General features: G+C 43.7%; 3 protein-coding genes across 4 annotated transcripts; 2 read left to right on the forward strand and 1 right to left on the reverse strand.

Moving 5' to 3' along the window:
• The first annotated feature begins 1,195 nt into the window (after positions 1-1,195).
• Positions 1,196-18,538, forward strand: LOC134036272 (nucleotide sugar transporter SLC35D2-like). The gene is made up of 16 exons (XM_062481137.1): positions 1,196-1,408; positions 1,561-1,594; positions 1,683-1,733; positions 15,767-15,948; positions 16,101-16,134; positions 16,223-16,309; positions 16,530-16,597; positions 16,676-16,747; positions 16,854-16,922; positions 17,048-17,150; positions 17,623-17,715; positions 17,813-17,880; positions 17,969-18,047; positions 18,131-18,213; positions 18,296-18,348; positions 18,471-18,538. The coding sequence occupies exons 1-16, from the start codon at positions 1,212-1,214 to the stop codon at positions 18,479-18,481; spliced, it is 1,284 nt and encodes a 427-aa protein (XP_062337121.1). The 5' UTR covers positions 1,196-1,211; the 3' UTR covers positions 18,482-18,538.
• On the forward strand, positions 1,990-3,237 carry LOC134036277 (nucleotide sugar transporter SLC35D2-like). Its single transcript, XM_062481144.1, has 4 exons — positions 1,990-2,207; positions 2,314-2,382; positions 2,508-2,610; positions 3,083-3,237. Exons 1-4 carry the CDS (start codon positions 2,143-2,145, stop codon positions 3,212-3,214), a joined length of 369 nt encoding a protein of 122 aa, XP_062337128.1. The 5' UTR covers positions 1,990-2,142; the 3' UTR covers positions 3,215-3,237.
• On the reverse strand, positions 7,858-13,407 carry LOC134036274 (leukocyte elastase inhibitor-like). 2 transcript variants are annotated; one of them, XM_062481140.1, is made up of 8 exons: positions 13,292-13,407; positions 12,109-12,291; positions 10,766-10,906; positions 9,472-9,589; positions 9,230-9,372; positions 8,972-9,127; positions 8,668-8,848; positions 7,858-8,441 (listed from the first exon to the last, which is right to left on the reverse strand). In XM_062481140.1, the coding sequence occupies exons 2-8, from the start codon at positions 12,277-12,279 to the stop codon at positions 8,218-8,220; spliced, it is 1,134 nt and encodes a 377-aa protein (XP_062337124.1). In that variant the 5' UTR covers positions 12,280-12,291; positions 13,292-13,407; the 3' UTR covers positions 7,858-8,217. The 2 variants fall into 2 exon arrangements, with proteins under 2 accessions (XP_062337124.1, XP_062337125.1); XM_062481141.1 differs by having other exon boundaries at positions 12,109-12,288; positions 13,292-13,324.
• Positions 18,539-18,568: the final 30 nt, after the last annotated feature.

Here is an 18,568-nt window from a genome sequence, read left to right on the forward strand (position 1 = left end):
ACTTGCATACCACTATCAACAGAACAGTAACTGTCATGTACCAGTGGAGGCACTGGCACGTACCACTAGCCACTGTCACGTGCCAGTGGAGGCACTGGCATGTACCACAAGCTACTGTCACGTACCACTCGCTCCACTGTCACTTACCACTCGCTACAGTACAGTACAGTTTCGGTTCTAACCGCTACTGCCTTTGTCTTTGGCGCTGGTGTAGCTTGATCTGGTGGAGGGCCACTATGGAACTATGAACGAGTTAGTCAAAATTAAATAAATAAATAGGTAAATAAATAGATAAATACCTACAGAAATAAATATGGCTATGAAATAAATTCTGAAATAAAAAAAAGATGGCAATACGTATATAAATATAGCATTATATAATTATATAGCTGAATCCATTTACCAACATCAATAAATAAATACATTTATTTATTTCCAAATGACGTTTTTGTAAAGACAACATTTATTTATTTCATGGGACATTTATTTCCTAATGCCACATTTATTTATTTTTTGAGACTTTTACACACCACATTTATTTCCACATATATTTCCACACCACATTTATTTCCACAACACATTTATTTCTATGCTGTATTTATTTCCGATCTCACATGCAAACGAGAGGGGCGTGGTTATCTTTGGACCAACGCAGCTGCATACAAGATCGAAGGCAGATAGGGACGCCTAGATTCGGTAGATGATGGAAGACATTAATCGTGTCAGAGATCGCATGCTGGCCTTATAGATCAAATTGATGAGCATGGCTTGTCAGGATATGTTATATTGGCAAACATTGTAGATTTTGTAGAGGTAGGTACTTGGGCGGTAGGTACTTTTTTGGGGGGGGGGGGGCGGGGGGGGAGTTGGCAACCCTGCATATACTCAAAAATATTGTTTGTCAACCCTGTCTCGACCCACTGTTCTTGCATGTTCTAGATGTTTCCCTGCTCCAACATACCTGATTCAAATGAAGCTCAGCAGAAGCCTGATAACGAACATTCATTTAATCATGTGTGTTGGAGCAGAGAAACATCTAACCATGCATGACAGTTTTAAAATATGTTGAATCAGATTGTACCGTTGAAAAGTCCATAAAGTTAACGCCCACAAGATGGAGCTGTTTGATAGGCAGCTTTGTTTTGGGTGGGGAATTGTAAGTGGGCGGGCACGTAAATCGATAAACACACCCCCTTTAGTCATTTCAGACTATGGCGGAAGTCAGGAAACGTCAACATGAACAAAATGAGAAGAAAACCTCTGCTAAAGTTGCATTATCTGAGACCGAAATAAAAGAGAAGAGCGATGAGAGATCAGCCATCGTACTGAAACTTTTCGCAGCTGGATTTTACGGACTAAGCTCCTTTCTCATTGTTGTTGTGAACAAAAGTGTTCTCACTAGTTACAGGTGGAGTTGATTTGGACTTTGAGCTCGTGGGGAATTGACTTTTATTAAGTTACGGGAGAGGGGGTTGCATGCACAACAGTGCCTGTCAGTTTGCATCCATCGCAATGTCAGCCAGTCCGTTATTGCTTATTGAACTATTGATGTTTTTGCAGGTTTCCTTCATCAACATGTGTCGGTATTGGTCAAGTGAGTGGGGTTTCAGTATTAATTAGGCTATTTTCCCATCGTTTATTTATTGGCGTTGAATGTGATTGTGAATGTGCTGCTTTTGCAGATGTTTGCTACAATTATAGTACTATGGATTGGAAAGGCATTAGGTGTTATCAAATTTCCCGATTTGGATTTGAGTATACCAAACAAGGTAAGTTGACATATGCATGAATGCAAAAATATAATCTAATATTGTTTTGATTATATGAATATTTATCATCCCTCACAGAGATGAAAGAACATCACCAAAATCATGAACATCATCCTTATGATGATGAGTCGTAAGGTCAGATAACCTTACATGGGGAGGACCTTACTTAAGGAGGTCATGTATACCTACTGAAACACCCTTTGATCTTTGGCTATTACAGATGTTCCCACTTCCTCTTCTTTATGTGGGGAATCAGGTATCAGGCCTGTTTGGGACACAACGACTCAAGTAAGGCTCTGTCCATAATAACCATCATTTGACACAATAAAACACAAAAGTTGTATTATTAATTGTGCTATTCTCCAGTCTCCCCATGTTTACAGTACTTTGGAGATTCTCCATCTTGTTAACCATGTTGGCAGAGGGCTTCCTACTGAAGTAGGTTTAAACACTGAATTTTTAGTCGAAAATCTAGAAATGTGAAGATCACAGTGCTTTTGTCCATCCTTCATCTCCTGACTTGAGTCCAAATCCTTCCGTACAGAAAGACCTTCTCTGGGTCTGTCAAGCTAACAGTGTTTGCCATGATTTTTGGTGCATTTGTTGCTGCAAGGTAAGATCCATAATTGTTAGATCAATAACTAAAGTGACTTTGGAATATAAAATGACTCGGATATGATGGTAGAAATGACTGGGTGTAACATCTCAAACCGTGACATCCTTTCTTGTTTGTTGTAGCTCTGATTTGGCCTTTGACCTCCAAGGTTATGTATGCGTCATGCTGAATAATGTCCTGACTGCTGCCAACGGGGCTTATGTGAAGCAGAAACTCGATTCCAAGGTAAGTGGATATGTACCCCTGCAGAGAAACAACAGCTTGTGTGTAGAGTGCTTTGGCGTAACCCAACAGGGAGTAGTCACTCGACTGTACATTTGTAATATGTGGTGTCATGTACACAATGTGTATATGTCAAGTACTCAAGTTTCAGAATAAGATCCAATCCTTGTGCTACAGAATACTTTTATTTTCTAAAAGCTCAGGTGGAGCTTCCGTCCATGACGATTTGGGCAATCAGATTATCTTGAAAATCAACATTGGAATAAAGGAATACATACTACTGCACTGAAGAATAGGAAAACCATTAGCTCTAGACTTGTCACACTGGTGTCTGAGACCCTCTCTTGTAGATAACTAAATTAAGAAAACTATATTGCAATGGCTTACATGTGGCAAAAACAAATTTCACTGCATTTGTTTCCTATTTTTTTTTTGCATCTCTGTGATATACAATACATGTTTGTTTTTTTCATAGGAGCTGGGCAAGTATGGACTGCTGTACTACAATGCCTTGTTCATGATCCTCCCTACTGTGTTGTATGCACACTACACTGGGGACCTGCAGACGGTTAAAATAATCTATTATGGAGTCACACTGTTAGAGTAAATAGAGAGTAAATAAAAGTGCATGTGTTGACAAAAAAAGCTAGGGGACAAGGCAGCGATCGTAACATTTTGTTGTTTGATCATGTTGGCACTTGCCATAACATTAACACAACATGTATGGAGCCAAGGACTTTCGTTTGTTGACATTGTAGCAGTCCACTATTACAGCGTTGTGTGAAGGCTTAACTGCACTGTCAATGAGCTTCTAAGTAAACCCAATTAGCTGTCTTTGAAGCAGTAGGAACTGGTCATTATAATACCCCTTTGAGGCAGTAGGAACTGGTCATTATAACACCCCTTTGAAGCAGTAGGAACTGGTCATTATAACACCCCTTTGAAGCAGTAGGAACTGGTCATTATAACACCCCTTTGAGGCAGTAGGAACTGGTCATTATAACACCCCTTTGAGGCAGTAGGAACTGGTCATTATAACACCCTGTCTGTTTGTTGTCAGGAATCAGGCGAGTGGGTCGGAGGCCGGACCAGCAGGGTCAGCCAGGCTCCCAGCAGCACCAGGGGGGGCCGGGTGAGGGGAGGCCTGGGGACCGGAGGCCAGACAGGAGACCACCGAGGGAACGACGCTTTGACAAACCCATGGAGGAGAAGCCTGAAGGAGGCGGAGGAGAGTTCTCTGCAGACAAGTGAGTATTGAGGGGAAAACTGCTGAAGTCTGAGGATGAAGCAGTGTGTGGGGTTTATCCTTCCTATGTTCTTTCCTTCTCTAAGTAGCTAGCAGACGAGCTTCTCTCTCATAAGACCGCTTTCTTCAACGTATACAGTAGGAATAACGAGGCCTGTTGTTTCTGTTTTTTTTTGTGCTTTTGGCTTGCTACTCAACCCATCTGTCTGTCCCTTAGACCCTCTGGAGACAGGCCCCCTAGAGGGCGTGGTGGTGGCCGCGGCGGGTGTGGCGGCCGGGGGCGGGGCATGGGGCGGGGTGACGGCTTCGATTCCCGCGGGAAACGAGACTTCGATAGACACAGTGGCAGTGACAAACCGTGAGTCATTCTTTGACGGGGTGCTCTAAATGGGGGTTAAGGGTTTTCCTAACTGGCATCCCCAGTGTCTCAGTGCTTTTTCTCTCCAATCCAGCAGTCAGAAAAGCGAGGAGAAGCGTGGAGGGAGTGGGCCTCACAACTGGGGTAACGCCAAGGAGGAAATTAGGTGAGTCATTAAAAAAACGTCCCCTTGTCCAGTGAAACAGACATTGCCGTGTACACAGGCTTGACTAGTGTCCAAGGCTTCGTTTATAAACACGTTATGTGTTTTGCATCGCCTAGCGAGGCTGAACAGACTGCTGCCCCTGAAGCCACCCCGGAGGGGTGGCTTCAGGGGCAGGTGACACTCTGTCACCTGCTGATTCTGAGAACAAGTGAGTATCTTGGAGTGTCCAGTTTCTCGGCCTCATGCTCTCCTGCTAATCACCCCTGGGGCATTTCTGTGGAACAGGACCTCTCAGGTCACAACCCAGCTAATCTCTAGCTTTGCTGCTGTTTTATCAAAAGCCAACGAGCCCTCAAACCTGCAGCCAAACAGTTGGCACAGAGTCAGAATAACATAAGGCTGCCCCAAGAGAGTATAGTTAAAGCTGTACTAATTGAGGCTCAGAGGACTAGAGTGACACAGCGATTGAATGGGAGAAGGCAGGCACTTTGGTAAGAATGAAGACACCAGATGATCGATAACAATAATAATAAAGGAAACCAGAGAGATTGATCCTATCCCTCACCTGTACGTGATTGCTTGTCTTCTCCAGGGAGAACGAGGCGGAGGAAGTCAAGGAGGAGGGCCCTAAGGAGATGACCCTGGATGAATGGAAGGCCATGCAGGACAAGGAGCGCGCCAAGGTAGAGTTCAACATCCGCAAGCCCAACGAGGGGGCGGACAGCCAGTGGAAGAAGGGCTACGTGCTGCACAAGTCTAAGAGTGAAGACGTAAGCGACGACAGCGTTCACCATTCTTTGAGTGCATTTCAGCTGCCTGTTAGGGTGCATGTACACCAGGTGGTGGTTTTTCTCCTGCTGTCTACAGTTCACTTATTTCTTAATTAAGAGTCATTTTTTATGTGTGTTTTTTCTTTTTGTTTGTTTTTTGCCTGTCACCACCCCGTCTTCTTAGGAGGACTTAGTGTCGCTTTTTCAATGTCCCTCCAACTGTGAACTAGTTGACGTGGAATTAGCAATGGCTGCGTTCAATACCGTCGTTCTTAGTTCCATGTGGGATGTGACACAGTGTGACTAACTCTGCCGCCCTGACCTCCAGCCACCTAACCCTGAGGACGCCGGCGCAGACCACCACTTCCGCAAGCCCGCCAACGACATCACATCACAACTGGAGATCAACTTCGGAGACCTGGGGCGCCCTGGGCGCGGGCGCGGGGGAGCCCGAGGGGGGAGGGGAGGACGCGGAGCGGGAGGGGGAGGCACCCGGCCGGCGCGAGGCGGAGGACGATCCGAAAAGGTAACATTGAAGGCTGTAGTCTCAGACCGCTACATGGCTGTTAATCCACTGGCGTGGCTGTGGACACAAAGCCACATTGATTCACAACTTTGTGAAGTTAGTTGAAGCTTATACCCACGTCTTGGACTATTATTCTCTGGCTTTGTGAACATTTCTCCTTTTTCTTTCCTAACCTCTCCCTGTTTCTATCTGGCCCTTCCCCTCAGCCGAGTGGAGTGTCTGTTCCCAATGTGGACGACCCTGAGGCGTTCCCTGCCCTGGCCTAGGAAGACCCCGCCGCCAGCACTCCATCATCGCCCCCCTCCGGGCCCCTCCTCTACGAGGCTTGCATGCTTACAACTTCTTCAACTATATGAGAAAAACCAAGAAAAAAAAATTTAAACTCTGAAAAAAGACTGTCATCCCTTCACCTCCGAGGACTGAAATTTTAACCCGTTTTGAAAGGAGAGGGAGAAGAAAAAAAAGACAAGGAAAAAGGACTTCTCTTGTTACACTGAAGCAAATTATTGGTAGAAGTTTTGTATTTAGAGACATGATAGCAGGGATGTTTTCATACAGTATTGTTTTTTTCAGAGATTATGCATACTTCATGGATATTCTTTTGTATTGCTGCTTGATAATATGCATTTCCAGGATTGGTTTAAGTATTGTTCTCACCCCTGAGGCTTTTATCTCGCGCTTTCCTCATGACTTAAACGTAAATGTTATGGAGTCATCTTAGACCAGTTTCAGGGGTTTGTTTATGAGTCGTGCATTTAATGATATGCTAGACTTTTAAGTACAGTTTTAGTACATTTGTACTAACTATTTGACATGTGTTTGTAAATGTACCTTGGGTCTAGGGACTCCTCATTAACCCTTGTGTTATCTTCGGGTCATTCTGACCCATCAGTCATTGTGACCCACCGTCGTATTGCGACAAATTTACCGCATACAAAGACAAAGTGAAGCATTTTCTTTTAACAGCTAGGCTGTCTCAGACCCCCCACATTGCAAAGGTTAAAAGAAAATTATTTTATTGGGTAAAATTGGGTAAACACAACGATGGTTCGTTATGAACCTTTGGGTCATGTGACCCGAAGGCAGCACGAGGGTTAAGCTTGATATTTTTCTGCTTTGTCGTGCAGTGAAAGTAATCGCCTATGGTTTTCCTTTTGACTCCTTCCCTCCCCCCTTTTGATGGCTCAACTATTTTTTCTGATGGATCAGAGGTTAGTGAGCTTTGTCCCTGGTCCAGATATGCTACCTGTGTACAGGGACAGCAGGGCCCAATATGTCTAAGCTGGTTCCGTTTAGTTCATACAAGCTACATTCTACAAGGAACTTTAGGACCATAAAGAAAATATATTTTTGTGTGTGACCATTTGTGTTGGGAGTGTTTGTGCACTGTGTGAATGTGTGTATGTATGTGTGTGTGTAAGAATGTAAGGGTGATGCTAGAACAATAGTTACTTAGACTTAAAGTACTCCTCTGCTATGAGCTTGCCATGCTTCTCAACGCAGTCTGCAGGTTCTTAGCTATATGGTTTTACCTGAAGTAGTTTTTATTTTTAGAACATAGTAATTCTATCTAGGTATGATAGACTGTGGACATATCTTGCACTTAGGGTATTGATAGATTTTTAAAATGTCTTTTAGAGCTTGGAAGCACATGATTTATAACCACCTGTACTCTGAAGGTGTTGTTTGTTTGTTCCTCTTGTGATCTTTGCTGTTATTTTTTTTATTGTTGTTATTTTTATCGATCCAGCAGCACTACTGCATAATTTGTCTGAAAGAAATGTGCCGTTCAACGTGGAGCATTCAAGTGCAACAGAATGTATGAATGCTTACCCTGCTTGCAGCCATCTGTGTTTACATCTCCAGCCTGGTTTTGATTTTACTTACGTGGGTATACTTCAAGCTCATCGGGTTGGGGAAAAGGGATGGGGTGGGAGGGGAGTTTAGACCAGTGAAACTTAGTCAAGCTTTATATTCCGTGCTCTTAAGACTCGCTGGTCATGTACAGACAGACGACTGGAGCAAATCTTTTGTGTCACTGTTTGAGCCACTTGACGACAGACTTTGCAAACATCCCTGTTCTAATAAATTGCTTTAGAGGTGTTACATGTATTCTGCCCACGGCAGTGAGTTGTGTGAAATCATTACTGTGATTTTAAAACTGAAAACCAAACGATTACTGCATTGGACTCTTTATTTCCTTCTAATAGTCAAGTTAGGAAACGGGTGGTTCATAAAGGCCAGGCCAATGTAGAATACTGTAACATGGTGCAGTGTATAGCTTCAGAACAGTCAAGATGACAAAACGACTTACTTTTGGTTATAGTATTGTTAAATGCAGCAAAAACTCCCATCAAGCAAATAGTGGTATATGATGGTGTGGAAACCCCACACCCCTGAACCTGCTACAATATAACTGATGAATACATTGGCATGGTAAGTGCAGTGGAAACACATATCCAAACTAAACACATCTCGGCCTGTCAACAGATGGTTCCTTCCATTGCATTACACCCCTCAGAATTTTTCCATCTTTTTCAGGGTCTAGGGGGAGCAGTAGCGCCCATAGAAGAGGACACTATTGGTGGGGTTGTGTCTGATGAAGAAGAGGAAGGGGTGGTCAGCGATGAAGGAGGCTGGCTTCTGGTAACTTAAAAGTTGACATTCAAGGGCCGTGGCAGCGGCGGCTTCTGTGCCCTCCTCGTTGACCTCCACAAAGGCTTTGTGGACGACTTTGGACAGGACAAGGTCGTTGCTGGGGGACATGCCTGTAGGGAAACGGGTAGAAACAGGATGTTATTATTTGAATCATCCACCTGGTAAAGTGAAGGTGTCTGATCTGAATCAATTTGTGATTGATTAATTCATTAATAATGAATCCATTCATTTATAATGTGTAAAAGAACAAAGAATGTGCAGAGGGGAAAACGGATGAGAAAGAAAGAAAATAAAAAAAGAACAGAACGAAGAAAGAAACAAAGAATTAGGCCCTACCAGAGAAGTCAGCACGGCCCTGGACGAAGGCATCCGTCATGCCCATACTGCTCAGTTTGTCGCCCAGGTCCAGAGTCTGCTCCAACTTGAACCTGGGCAGGCCCACCCGCACTTCCCACTTCATCATCATGTCTGGTCCGGTCCATTTTAGAAAGTTCTCATAGCTCAGGTTCTTCTCCAGCTGGGGGGGAGGGAAAGGCTTTCATTTATACAGGTTTTCTTTACTGGGGGGGGGGGGGTGATTCATGAGAGTATTCAAACAGTGTTCAAGGCAGCTTGTAGAGAAAGTGTTTCTTCTTCCTACCTTCGTCAGACCTGTGATCTCATTAGGCAGCATGATGAGCATGCTCAGATCTTTTCCAACATAAGGTAGCTCCAGGATCTTACAGTTGGCCTCAGGGATGGATCTCTGGGGGAACTTTCTCACCTGGTACATCATCTTCACTGGCTTGCTCTCATTCTGGAGGACAACACCAGAATGATATGGATGGTACTAACAACAGATTCATGCAAAAGAGGTAGAAAGAAAAGGACACAAGCTTTGTTCAATTTGTGGCCTTACTTGGTTGAGCTTGAACTGGGTGTCACTTGTGTCAGTGTCCTTGAACTTTTTCTCCCAGCTGCCCTTGAAGTAGATGGCGTTGACCAGCACCAGCTTGGTGCTTTCATCCAGAATGCCCTCCTGCAGAAGGTTCTGGATCTTATCTAGGGAGGAGAAAACCGTAGAATCAGACCCAAACCTTTTCATGATAACTGGCTATTTGATAGAGTAGAGTACAGTGAACACAGCTACATCACAGTCACCTTGCGTCTGTTTCGCCACCCAGCCGTTGATGTTGAGCCTGGCCGCCTCATAATTCTTTCCAAAGTCCACAGTTTCCAGCTCTGCATCGTAGTGTTTCCTGGTGTCTCCTATAAACTCCTGACATACACACACAGTAGTGAGAGAAGGTTCATAACGTTATCTCTGAAACGGCCACTCATTTTTACTTTTAACATGGACAAGTTGAATCCTGTCGTCGTCATCTGCCGCTTATCCGGGGGTCGGGCCGCGAGGGCAGCAACCTAAGCAGGGAGGCCCAGACTTCCCTCTCCCCGGCCACTTCCACCAGCTCTTCCTGGGGGACCCCGAGGCGTTCCCAGGCCAGCTGAGAGACATAGTCCCTCCAGGGTGTCCTGGGTCTTCCCCGGGGCCTCTTCCCAGTGGGACGTGCCCAGAACACCTCACCAGGGAGGCGTCCAGGAGGCATCCTTATCAGATGCCCGAGCCACCTCAACTGGCCCCTCTCGACACGGAGGAGCAGTGGTTCTACTCTGAGCCCCTCCCGGATGACCGAGCTTCTCACCCTATCTCTAAGGGAGAGCCCGGACACCCTACGGAGAAAACTAATTTTGTCCGCTTGTATTCGTGATCTCGTTCTTTCGGTCACTACCCACAGTTCGTGACCATAAGTGAGGGTAGGAACGTAGATCGACTGTTAAATAGAGAGCTTCGCCTTTTGACTCAGCTGCTTCTTCACCACGACAGACCGATCACTGCGGACGCCGCACCGATCCGCCGGTCGATCTCGCGCTCCATTCTTCCCTCACTCGTGAACAAGACCCCGAGATACTTGAACTCCTCCGCTTGGGTCAAGATCTCCTCCCCGACCCGGAGATTGCTCTCAACCCTTTTCCGGTCGATAACCATGGCCTCAGATTTGGAGGCGCTGATTCCCATCCCAGCCGCTTTGCATTCGGTTGCGAATCGCTCCAGTGAGAGATGAAGGTCACGGCCCGATGAAGCCATCAGGACCACATCATCCGCAAAAAGAAGCGACCCGATCCTGAGGTCACCAAACCGGACCCCCTCAACGCCCTGGCTGCGCCTAGAAATTCTGTCCATATAAGTTATGAACAGAATCGGTGACAAAGGGCAGCCCTGGCAGGGAGTTCAACCCTCACCGGAAACAAGTTCGACTTACTGTTGGCAATGCAGACCAAACTCTGGCACCGGTCGTACAGGGACCGGCGAGAGTTGAATCCCTACGTCCATCAAACTGTGTCTTTCACACATTCCCTTTTGGCTCTCCCTCTGAATCAACATACAGGGCGTTACCTTGACAAACTGGTAGGTCTTCTCTCCATAGAGCCTGTTAGCCAGGCTTAGGGCATAGGGGGCTTCTTTCTTGTTCAGCTCAGCCATCAGCTTACCAAAGGCCACGTGCACGTCATCATTTGTCTTGTGAAGGTGCAGGGACTAAGGCAGAGAAGGAATAGGAGTCATCAAAACAACATATATGTTTTTGAAGATTGAAGGTTTGGAAGTGTACGTGTGTGTGTGTGTGTGTGTGTGTGTGTGTGTGTGTGTACTGAAGTGGATGTAACCAGCGCAATAATTGCCAGCAACATAGGACCAACTTTTAGAGAATGTGTATTAATAGAAGAGATACTGTACAACACATTTCCTCTCCAAGGGTGATAAGCAACGTCATGGCTGAAAGAAAACGTAAAGAAATAGGGCACACGTGCAGTCCCAGTCGACTTGTTAGTAATTGTTGTTTCCTGAGAAACCTGAAGAAGAACAGCACAGAGAGAGATATTCTGGACTATTTGTCTAAATCAGTTAGATGAAGTGAACAGACGGTGTCCTGTGCCTGGGACGCTCAGCTAACACAGCCATGGAACCAATCCTCTCTATGTAGCCATGACAACATGATATGACAAAGATGGTGTAACCTGAGAGACACTTTGAGCAGCTTACCTTAACCAAATACCCCACTCTCACCTCAAGGTTAGACAGACATGCAGGGCCCATACCCCCTTAACAAGCACTTCAGCTTATCTCCCAACGCCCTTTCTCCCCTGGTTATTCATTGCTGTACTCTATTACGACATAAAAACAGTAAGGCTAGCAGAATTCTGCGGATTTCCGCAGATTTCCAGTCTGAATAACCGCAGAAAATGTGAAATATATCTGCCTGTCTATCTGTCTTTCTCTCACATCAACTCTACAGTAGAAGTGGAACATTTCTAAAGACTTGTGTCAGGGTTGGCACCATTTCTGGTATAGTGAATAAGTGAATGAAACAACAGAGGGATGCCCTTTGCTGACATGGCAGGGTGTTATAACATACAGACCAGTGTAAATTTAAAACATTTAAAACTTTCCTTACTTATGATGAGCACACCTGGGTCATGACCATGCCATGACCTAACGGTCCATGGACCAAATACTTTTTTCAGGATTTGGGGTCCAGTAGATTTCACATAACAATCTCTGCATGCCCTAACACACAATGTTGTAATAAAGTAGGTCCAAGCACCACAATAGTCTCGCTAGATTTTGTTGTCATAACAAACATATTATAAGAATAAATGCTGTGGCCTATCCTTAGATACCTACACATTGATACAGACCTGCTGTTAGACTGAAAGACCACCAAAGCCTACTAGACCCACCTCGGACATCTGTGTGGCCGTGTTGCCCCTGGCACCGAGTAGCACCATGGCCAGAGCTGAGGAGATGCTGAGGGGAGAGAAAAAGACGTTTCCTGTTGGGCTTTCATTTGCAATCTTCTGGAACAGGGCCAGGGAGAAGTTGGCGTTTGCCTCAGACAGGGGGGTCTCCATGATGATGGGCTGCTGATGGCAAGGACGGAGAGGGGGGAGAGAGAGGGGGGAGAGAGGGGGGGGGGAGAGAGGGGGGAGAGGGGGAGGGGAGAGAGAGAGGGGGGAGAGAGGGGGGGAGGGGGGAGAGAGAGAGGGGAGAGAGGGGGTAGAGAGAGAGGTAAAGGGTGAAGAAACAAGTGGAACTGGTTCATGAAGGAGGACGTGAGACATAGCGCGCCACTAGCAACGCGTCATTTTATGCGCAGGGCACTCCCTCCTAATAGGGCGGGGTATATAAGGGGTTCCCGGCATATGCATCGCTAGTGCGACATAGACTTCAGTCTTCCTGCTGCCTCCGCCTCCCCGGCCTCCACCCTTGGTTCTGTTTTCTGTTTCCTGTTTCAGGGGGAATGCGTCGCCGCTCTCTGCTCGGAGGTCGAGACGGTGTCTCGTCGGATGCGGCAGGGAGCCGATGCGAGCAGAACCACAATGCCAAATCAAATCAAATGTACAATCGTGTTTGTATAGTGGGAAATAAAGTATTCGGAAAGTCATACTGAGTCCTCCTGCCTGAACCATTACAGCAACTACACAGGGTCTGAAAAAAGATTTCTGTGATCTGTAAAACGTGTAAAGACATTTTTAAACCATCCAGATTTCAAATTGAGATAGTTAGCCAGGGAGTTAAAACTTCCCAAACATAAACAATACTACTCTCAATGTTTGCATTAGACAATGCCAATACCCTGCGGGGCGGGGTATGACATTTACTAGTATGACATTCAAGGTTTATACATCAACGTTTATAACATAAACGTTTATAACATCCCTTATTCCGTTATTCCCGAACAATACTAGTAGGCCTATTTCCTTATAACATCAAGAGCTTGTTCACCCTTATTCCCCCGTTATTTGGAACAATACACCTATACAAGAGTAGTCTGGACAGTGAACCTTGTCCCTGCACGCGTATACACCAGTTAGATAGGTAATTTCTTCATGTCATCGCTGGTCGCGATTCGCGTGGACTCACCTTTGTCGAGAGGCAGTTAGAACCGAAACTGTACTGTATTGTAACTAGTGGTACGTGCCAGTGGAGCGAGTGGTACGTGACAGTGCCTCCACTGGTACATGACAGTTACTGTTCTGTTGATAGTGGTATGCAAGTGTCTCGTGGCAGTTGCGTTGGGTGTCTTGCAGCTTTTGTTTACTGTCTTGTAACTGCCCCGCGGCCATTTTAGAATAGAATTGTTAAAGTATGTGTGGCGGCCTGCGGAAACGCGTGGATGTCGCGGCCGCTCATTGTTGGCTATAAGCCATAAAAGATCGAAAATCGTTTTCTGTCAAAATTGAGATTTTTGATGTTTTGTATCGTTAACACCCTAAACTTCATTGTAATGTACAAAAAGTATATGATTACTTATGAAAAACTATTAATTTCAACGGTTTTTGGACATCAGCTAGCAAGATTTTCAAGCCATGTCAAATCAAATGCTTAGTTTGCCTGCTCTTTTGAGTGCTGCAGCAGCCCATAACAACTGATCAATGAAATAACTCACTGAGAAGTTATTCATGTAGCCTATACTTAAACTGACATTTACATTCACAACGTCATTACGAACAAAAGGATTTTCTCCCATATCACTTTTTGACACAGGTCGACTTTAAAATGATGTAACTTCAGTTGTGATAAAGATATCTGTGATTTAAACATATTTGTATCCAGGAGAGTTTGTAGTTTCCAATATGTATAATACCCAGAAAGTACATTTGCAATCATAGGGTGTCATTAATTGACCAGGTTCTTCATATTAAAATAATGAACTATTATTGACAACTATATTTACTCGAAATGCAAATGTAGGCTACCTATATTGACTTCAGTTATTACAATTAATGATATACGCCACTAGGAGGCGCTGATAACAACACAACGGTGTGCATTAGAGACGAGAGTCTACAACGGTGGCTCATGTGCACGCTTAAATTCAGTTACTCTGAGTAAAATAATTTGTTACTAATTCATTACGTGTGTACAAGTCTGCTTTACATTACAGTCACACAATTACACTATATGCAATATAATGTTTAAATCGACTACTTTGTATGGTGAGCTTGTAGTGAGACATCAAAAGTATGGTTTGGAGTCTGTTAGCGCGAACAGTTTAACTTATTTTTTTAAATAAAAGTTTATAGCCTGTTCTCCTATTCTAAAATGGCCGCGGTGCAGTTAAACGACAGTAAACAAAAGCTGCAAGACACCCAATGCAACTGCCACGACACACTTGCATACCACTATCAACAGAACAGTAACTGTCATGTACCAGTGGAGGCACTGGCACGTACCACTAGCCACTGTCACGTGCCAGTGGAGGCACTGGCATGTACCACAAGCTACTGTCACGTACCACTCGCTCCACTGTCACTTACCACTCGCTACAGTACAGTACAGTTTCGGTTCTAACCGCTACTGCCTTTGTCTTTGGCGCTGGTGTAGCTTGATCTGGTGGAGGGCCACTATGGAACTATGAACGAGTTAGTCAAAATTAAATAAATAAATAGGTAAATAAATAGATAAATACCTACAGAAATAAATATGGCTATGAAATAAATTCTGAAATAAAAAAAAGATGGCAATACGTATATAAATATAGCATTATATAATTATATAGCTGAATCCATTTACCAACATCAATAAATAAATACATTTATTTATTTCCAAATGACGTTTTTGTAAAGACAACATTTATTTATTTCATGGGACATTTATTTCCTAATGCCACATTTATTTATTTTTTGAGACTTTTACACACCACATTTATTTCCACATATATTTCCACACCACATTTATTTCCACAACACATTTATTTCTATGCTGTATTTATTTCCGATCTCACATGCAAACGAGAGGGGCGTGGTTATCTTTGGACCAACGCAGCTGCATACAAGATCGAAGGCAGATAGGGACGCCTAGATTCGGTAGATGATGGAAGACATTAATCGTGTCAGAGATCGCATGCTGGCCTTATAGATCAAATTGATGAGCATGGCTTGTCAGGATATGTTATATTGGCAAACATTGTAGATTTTGTAGAGGTAGGTACTTGGGCGGTAGGTACTTTTTTGGGGGGGGGGGGCGGGGGGGGAGTTGGCAACCCTGCATATACTCAAAAATATTGTTTGTCAACCCTGTCTCGACCCACTGTTCTTGCATGTTCTAGATGTTTCCCTGCTCCAACATACCTGATTCAAATGAAGCTCAGCAGAAGCCTGATAACGAACATTCATTTAATCATGTGTGTTGGAGCAGAGAAACATCTAACCATGCATGACAGTTTTAAAATATGTTGAATCAGATTGTACCGTTGAAAAGTCCATAAAGTTAACGCCCACAAGATGGAGCTGTTTGATAGGCAGCTTTGTTTTGGGTGGGGAATTGTAAGTGGGCGGGCACGTAAATCGATAAACACACCCCCTTTAGTCATTTCAGACTATGGCGGAAGTCAGGAAACGTCAACATGAACAAAATGAGAAGAAAACCTCTGCTAAAGTTGCATTATCTGAGACCGAAATAAAAGAGAAGAGCGATGAGAGATCAGCCATCGTACTGAAACTTTTCGCAGCTGGATTTTACGGACTAAGCTCCTTTCTCATTGTTGTTGTGAACAAAAGTGTTCTCACTAGTTACAGGTGGAGTTGATTTGGACTTTGAGCTCGTGGGGAATTGACTTTTATTAAGTTACGGGAGAGGGGGTTGCATGCACAACAGTGCCTGTCAGTTTGCATCCATCGCAATGTCAGCCAGTCCGTTATTGCTTATTGAACTATTGATGTTTTTGCAGGTTTCCTTCATCAACATGTGTCGGTATTGGTCAAGTGAGTGGGGTTTCAGTATTAATTAGGCTATTTTCCCATCGTTTATTTATTGGCGTTGAATGTGATTGTGAATGTGCTGCTTTTGCAGATGTTTGCTACAATTATAGTACTATGGATTGGAAAGGCATTAGGTGTTATCAAATTTCCCGATTTGGATTTGAGTATACCAAACAAGGTAAGTTGACATATGCATGAATGCAAAAATATAATCTAATATTGTTTTGATTATATGAATATTTATCATCCCTCACAGAGATGAAAGAACATCACCAAAATCATGAACATCATCCTTATGATGATGAGTCGTAAGGTCAGATAACCTTACATGGGGAGGACCTTACTTAAGGAGGTCATGTATACCTACTGAAACACCCTTTGATCTTTGGCTATTACAGATGTTCCCACTTCCTCTTCTTTATGTGGGGAATCAGGTATCAGGCCTGTTTGGGACACAACGACTCAAGTAAGGCTCTGTCCATAATAACCATCATTTGACACAATAAAACACAAAAGTTGTATTATTAATTGTGCTATTCTCCAGTCTCCCCATGTTTACAGTACTTCGGAGATTCTCCATCTTGTTAACCATGTTGGCAGAGGGCTTCCTACTGAAGTAGGTTTAAACACTGAATTTTTAGTCGAAAATCTAGAAATGTGAAGATCACAGTGCTTTTGTCCATCCTTCATCTCCTGACTTGAGTCCAAATCCTTCCGTACAGAAAGACCTTCTCTGGGTCTGTCAAGCTAACAGTGTTTGCCATGATTTTTGGTGCATTTGTTGCTGCAAGGTAAGATCCATAATTGTTAGATCAATAACTAAAGTGACTTTGGAATATAAAATGACTCGGATATGATGGTAGAAATGACTGGGTGTAACATCTCAAACCGTGACATCCTTTCTTGTTTGTTGTAGCTCTGATTTGGCCTTTGACCTCCAAGGTTATGTATGCGTCATGCTGAATAATGTCCTGACTGCTGCCAACGGGGCTTATGTGAAGCAGAAACTCGATTCCAAGGTAAGTGGATATGTACCCCTGCAGAGAAACAACAGCTTGTGTGTAGAGTGCTTTGGCGTAACCCAACAGGGAGTAGTCACTCGACTGTACATTTGTAATATGTGGTGTCATGTACACAATGTGTATATGTCAAGTACTCAAGTTTCAGAATAAGATCCAATCCTTGTGCTACAGAATACTTTTATTTTCTAAAAGCTCAGGTGGAGCTTCCGTCCATGACGATTTGGGCAATCAGATTATCTTGAAAATCAACATTGGAATAAAGGAATACATACTACTGCACTGAAGAATAGGAAAACCATTAGCTCTAGACTTGTCACACTGGTGTCTGAGACCCTCTCTTGTAGATAACTAAATTAAGAAAACTATATTGCAATGGCTTACATGTGGCAAAAACAAATTTCACTGCATTTGTTTCCTATTTTTTTTTTGCATCTCTGTGATATACAATACATGTTTGTTTTTTTCATAGGAGCTGGGCAAGTATGGACTGCTGTACTACAATGCCTTGTTCATGATCCTCCCTACTGTGTTGTATGCACACTACACTGGGGACCTGCAGACGGTTAAAATAATCTATTATGGAGTCACACTGTTAGTTATTGCTGTCAGATTCTTGGGGACTTTGCATTGAATGTAACTAATGTGTTTTGTGTTTTTAGGCCATGGAGTATGAAGGGTGGTCCAATGTGGTGTTTCTTATCCAGTTTGGGCTCTCCTGTGTTATGGGGTGGGCACACAGTTTCTGACCTCATTCCTACCATTTAATTTGATACCTTTTCTTTCATTTTTAATCCGTTTTTTTCTGCCTTGGACAGGTTCATTCTGATGTACTCCATTGTGCTGTGCACTCAGTACAACTCGGCTTTGACCACTACCATTGTGGGATGTATTAAAGTAAGATTTTTTGGACTTAAGACAATATGGTGTTAAAGACCACCAACACAATTGTGACCTATGGGTTTTCTGTCCTCCAATAGAATATTTTAGTGACGTATATTGGAATTGTTTTTGGCGGGGACTACATTTTCACCTGGCTCAATTTCATTGGCTTAAACATCAGGTAAGGGGCATTGCTGTGTGTAGTTTAGAAAACTGTCAGGAATGTAGTGTAATTCAACACTAACTGCTTCTCCCCTCTGCAGCATTGCTGGCAGTCTAGTGTACTCGTACATCACTTTCACAGAGGAACAATCAAGTAAGCAACTGTAGACTAGTTGGGGTTTCAACATGTTGGAGGGAGGGGTGAGACAAGTGAATTCTGTATGTATGAAAAAATAAAATGTAAATGACATTTTCTTAAATGTTTTTGTTCCTCAGAAAAATACTGAACATGATGACCATGCCAGTGGAAGTTTGCCATTAGAGATATAGTACTCTAAAATTAACAGCTCAAGATGTGATGGCATGTTTTGTAT

Source organism: Osmerus eperlanus, chromosome 16 (genome assembly GCF_963692335.1).
Source record: "Osmerus eperlanus chromosome 16, fOsmEpe2.1, whole genome shotgun sequence".
In the NCBI taxonomy this organism is placed as follows: Eukaryota; Metazoa; Chordata; class Actinopteri; order Osmeriformes; family Osmeridae; genus Osmerus; species Osmerus eperlanus.

What these genes read in the sequence shown, in the direction of transcription:
- LOC134036272 (XM_062481137.1), top strand. Translation starts at nt 1,212, where the DNA reads ATGGCGGAAGTCAGGAAACGTCAACATGAACAAAATGAGAAGAAAACC. An exon ending in AGTGTTCTCACTAGTTACAG is followed by an intron (nt 15,949 to 16,100) that starts GTGGAGTTGATT and finishes ATGTTTTTGCAG; the next exon opens with GTTTCCTTCATCAACATGTG. An exon ending in GCAGAGGGCTTCCTACTGAA is followed by an intron (nt 16,748 to 16,853) that starts GTAGGTTTAAAC and finishes CCTTCCGTACAG; the next exon opens with AAAGACCTTCTCTGGGTCTG.
- LOC134036277 (XM_062481144.1), top strand. Translation starts at nt 2,143, where the DNA reads ATGTTTACAGTACTTTGGAGATTCTCCATCTTGTTAACCATGTTGGCA. An exon ending in GCAGAGGGCTTCCTACTGAA is followed by an intron (nt 2,208 to 2,313) that starts GTAGGTTTAAAC and finishes CCTTCCGTACAG; the next exon opens with AAAGACCTTCTCTGGGTCTG. An exon ending in GGTGCATTTGTTGCTGCAAG is followed by an intron (nt 2,383 to 2,507) that starts GTAAGATCCATA and finishes TGTTTGTTGTAG; the next exon opens with CTCTGATTTGGCCTTTGACC.
- LOC134036274 (XM_062481140.1), bottom strand. Translation starts at nt 12,279, where the DNA reads ATGGAGACCCCCCTGTCTGAGGCAAACGCCAACTTCTCCCTGGCCCTG. An exon ending in CGGCCACACAGATGTCCGAG is followed by an intron (nt 10,907 to 12,108) that starts GTGGGTCTAGTA and finishes TCTCTGCCTTAG; the next exon opens with TCCCTGCACCTTCACAAGAC. An exon ending in GGTGGCGAAACAGACGCAAG is followed by an intron (nt 9,373 to 9,471) that starts GTGACTGTGATG and finishes TCTCCTCCCTAG; the next exon opens with ATAAGATCCAGAACCTTCTG.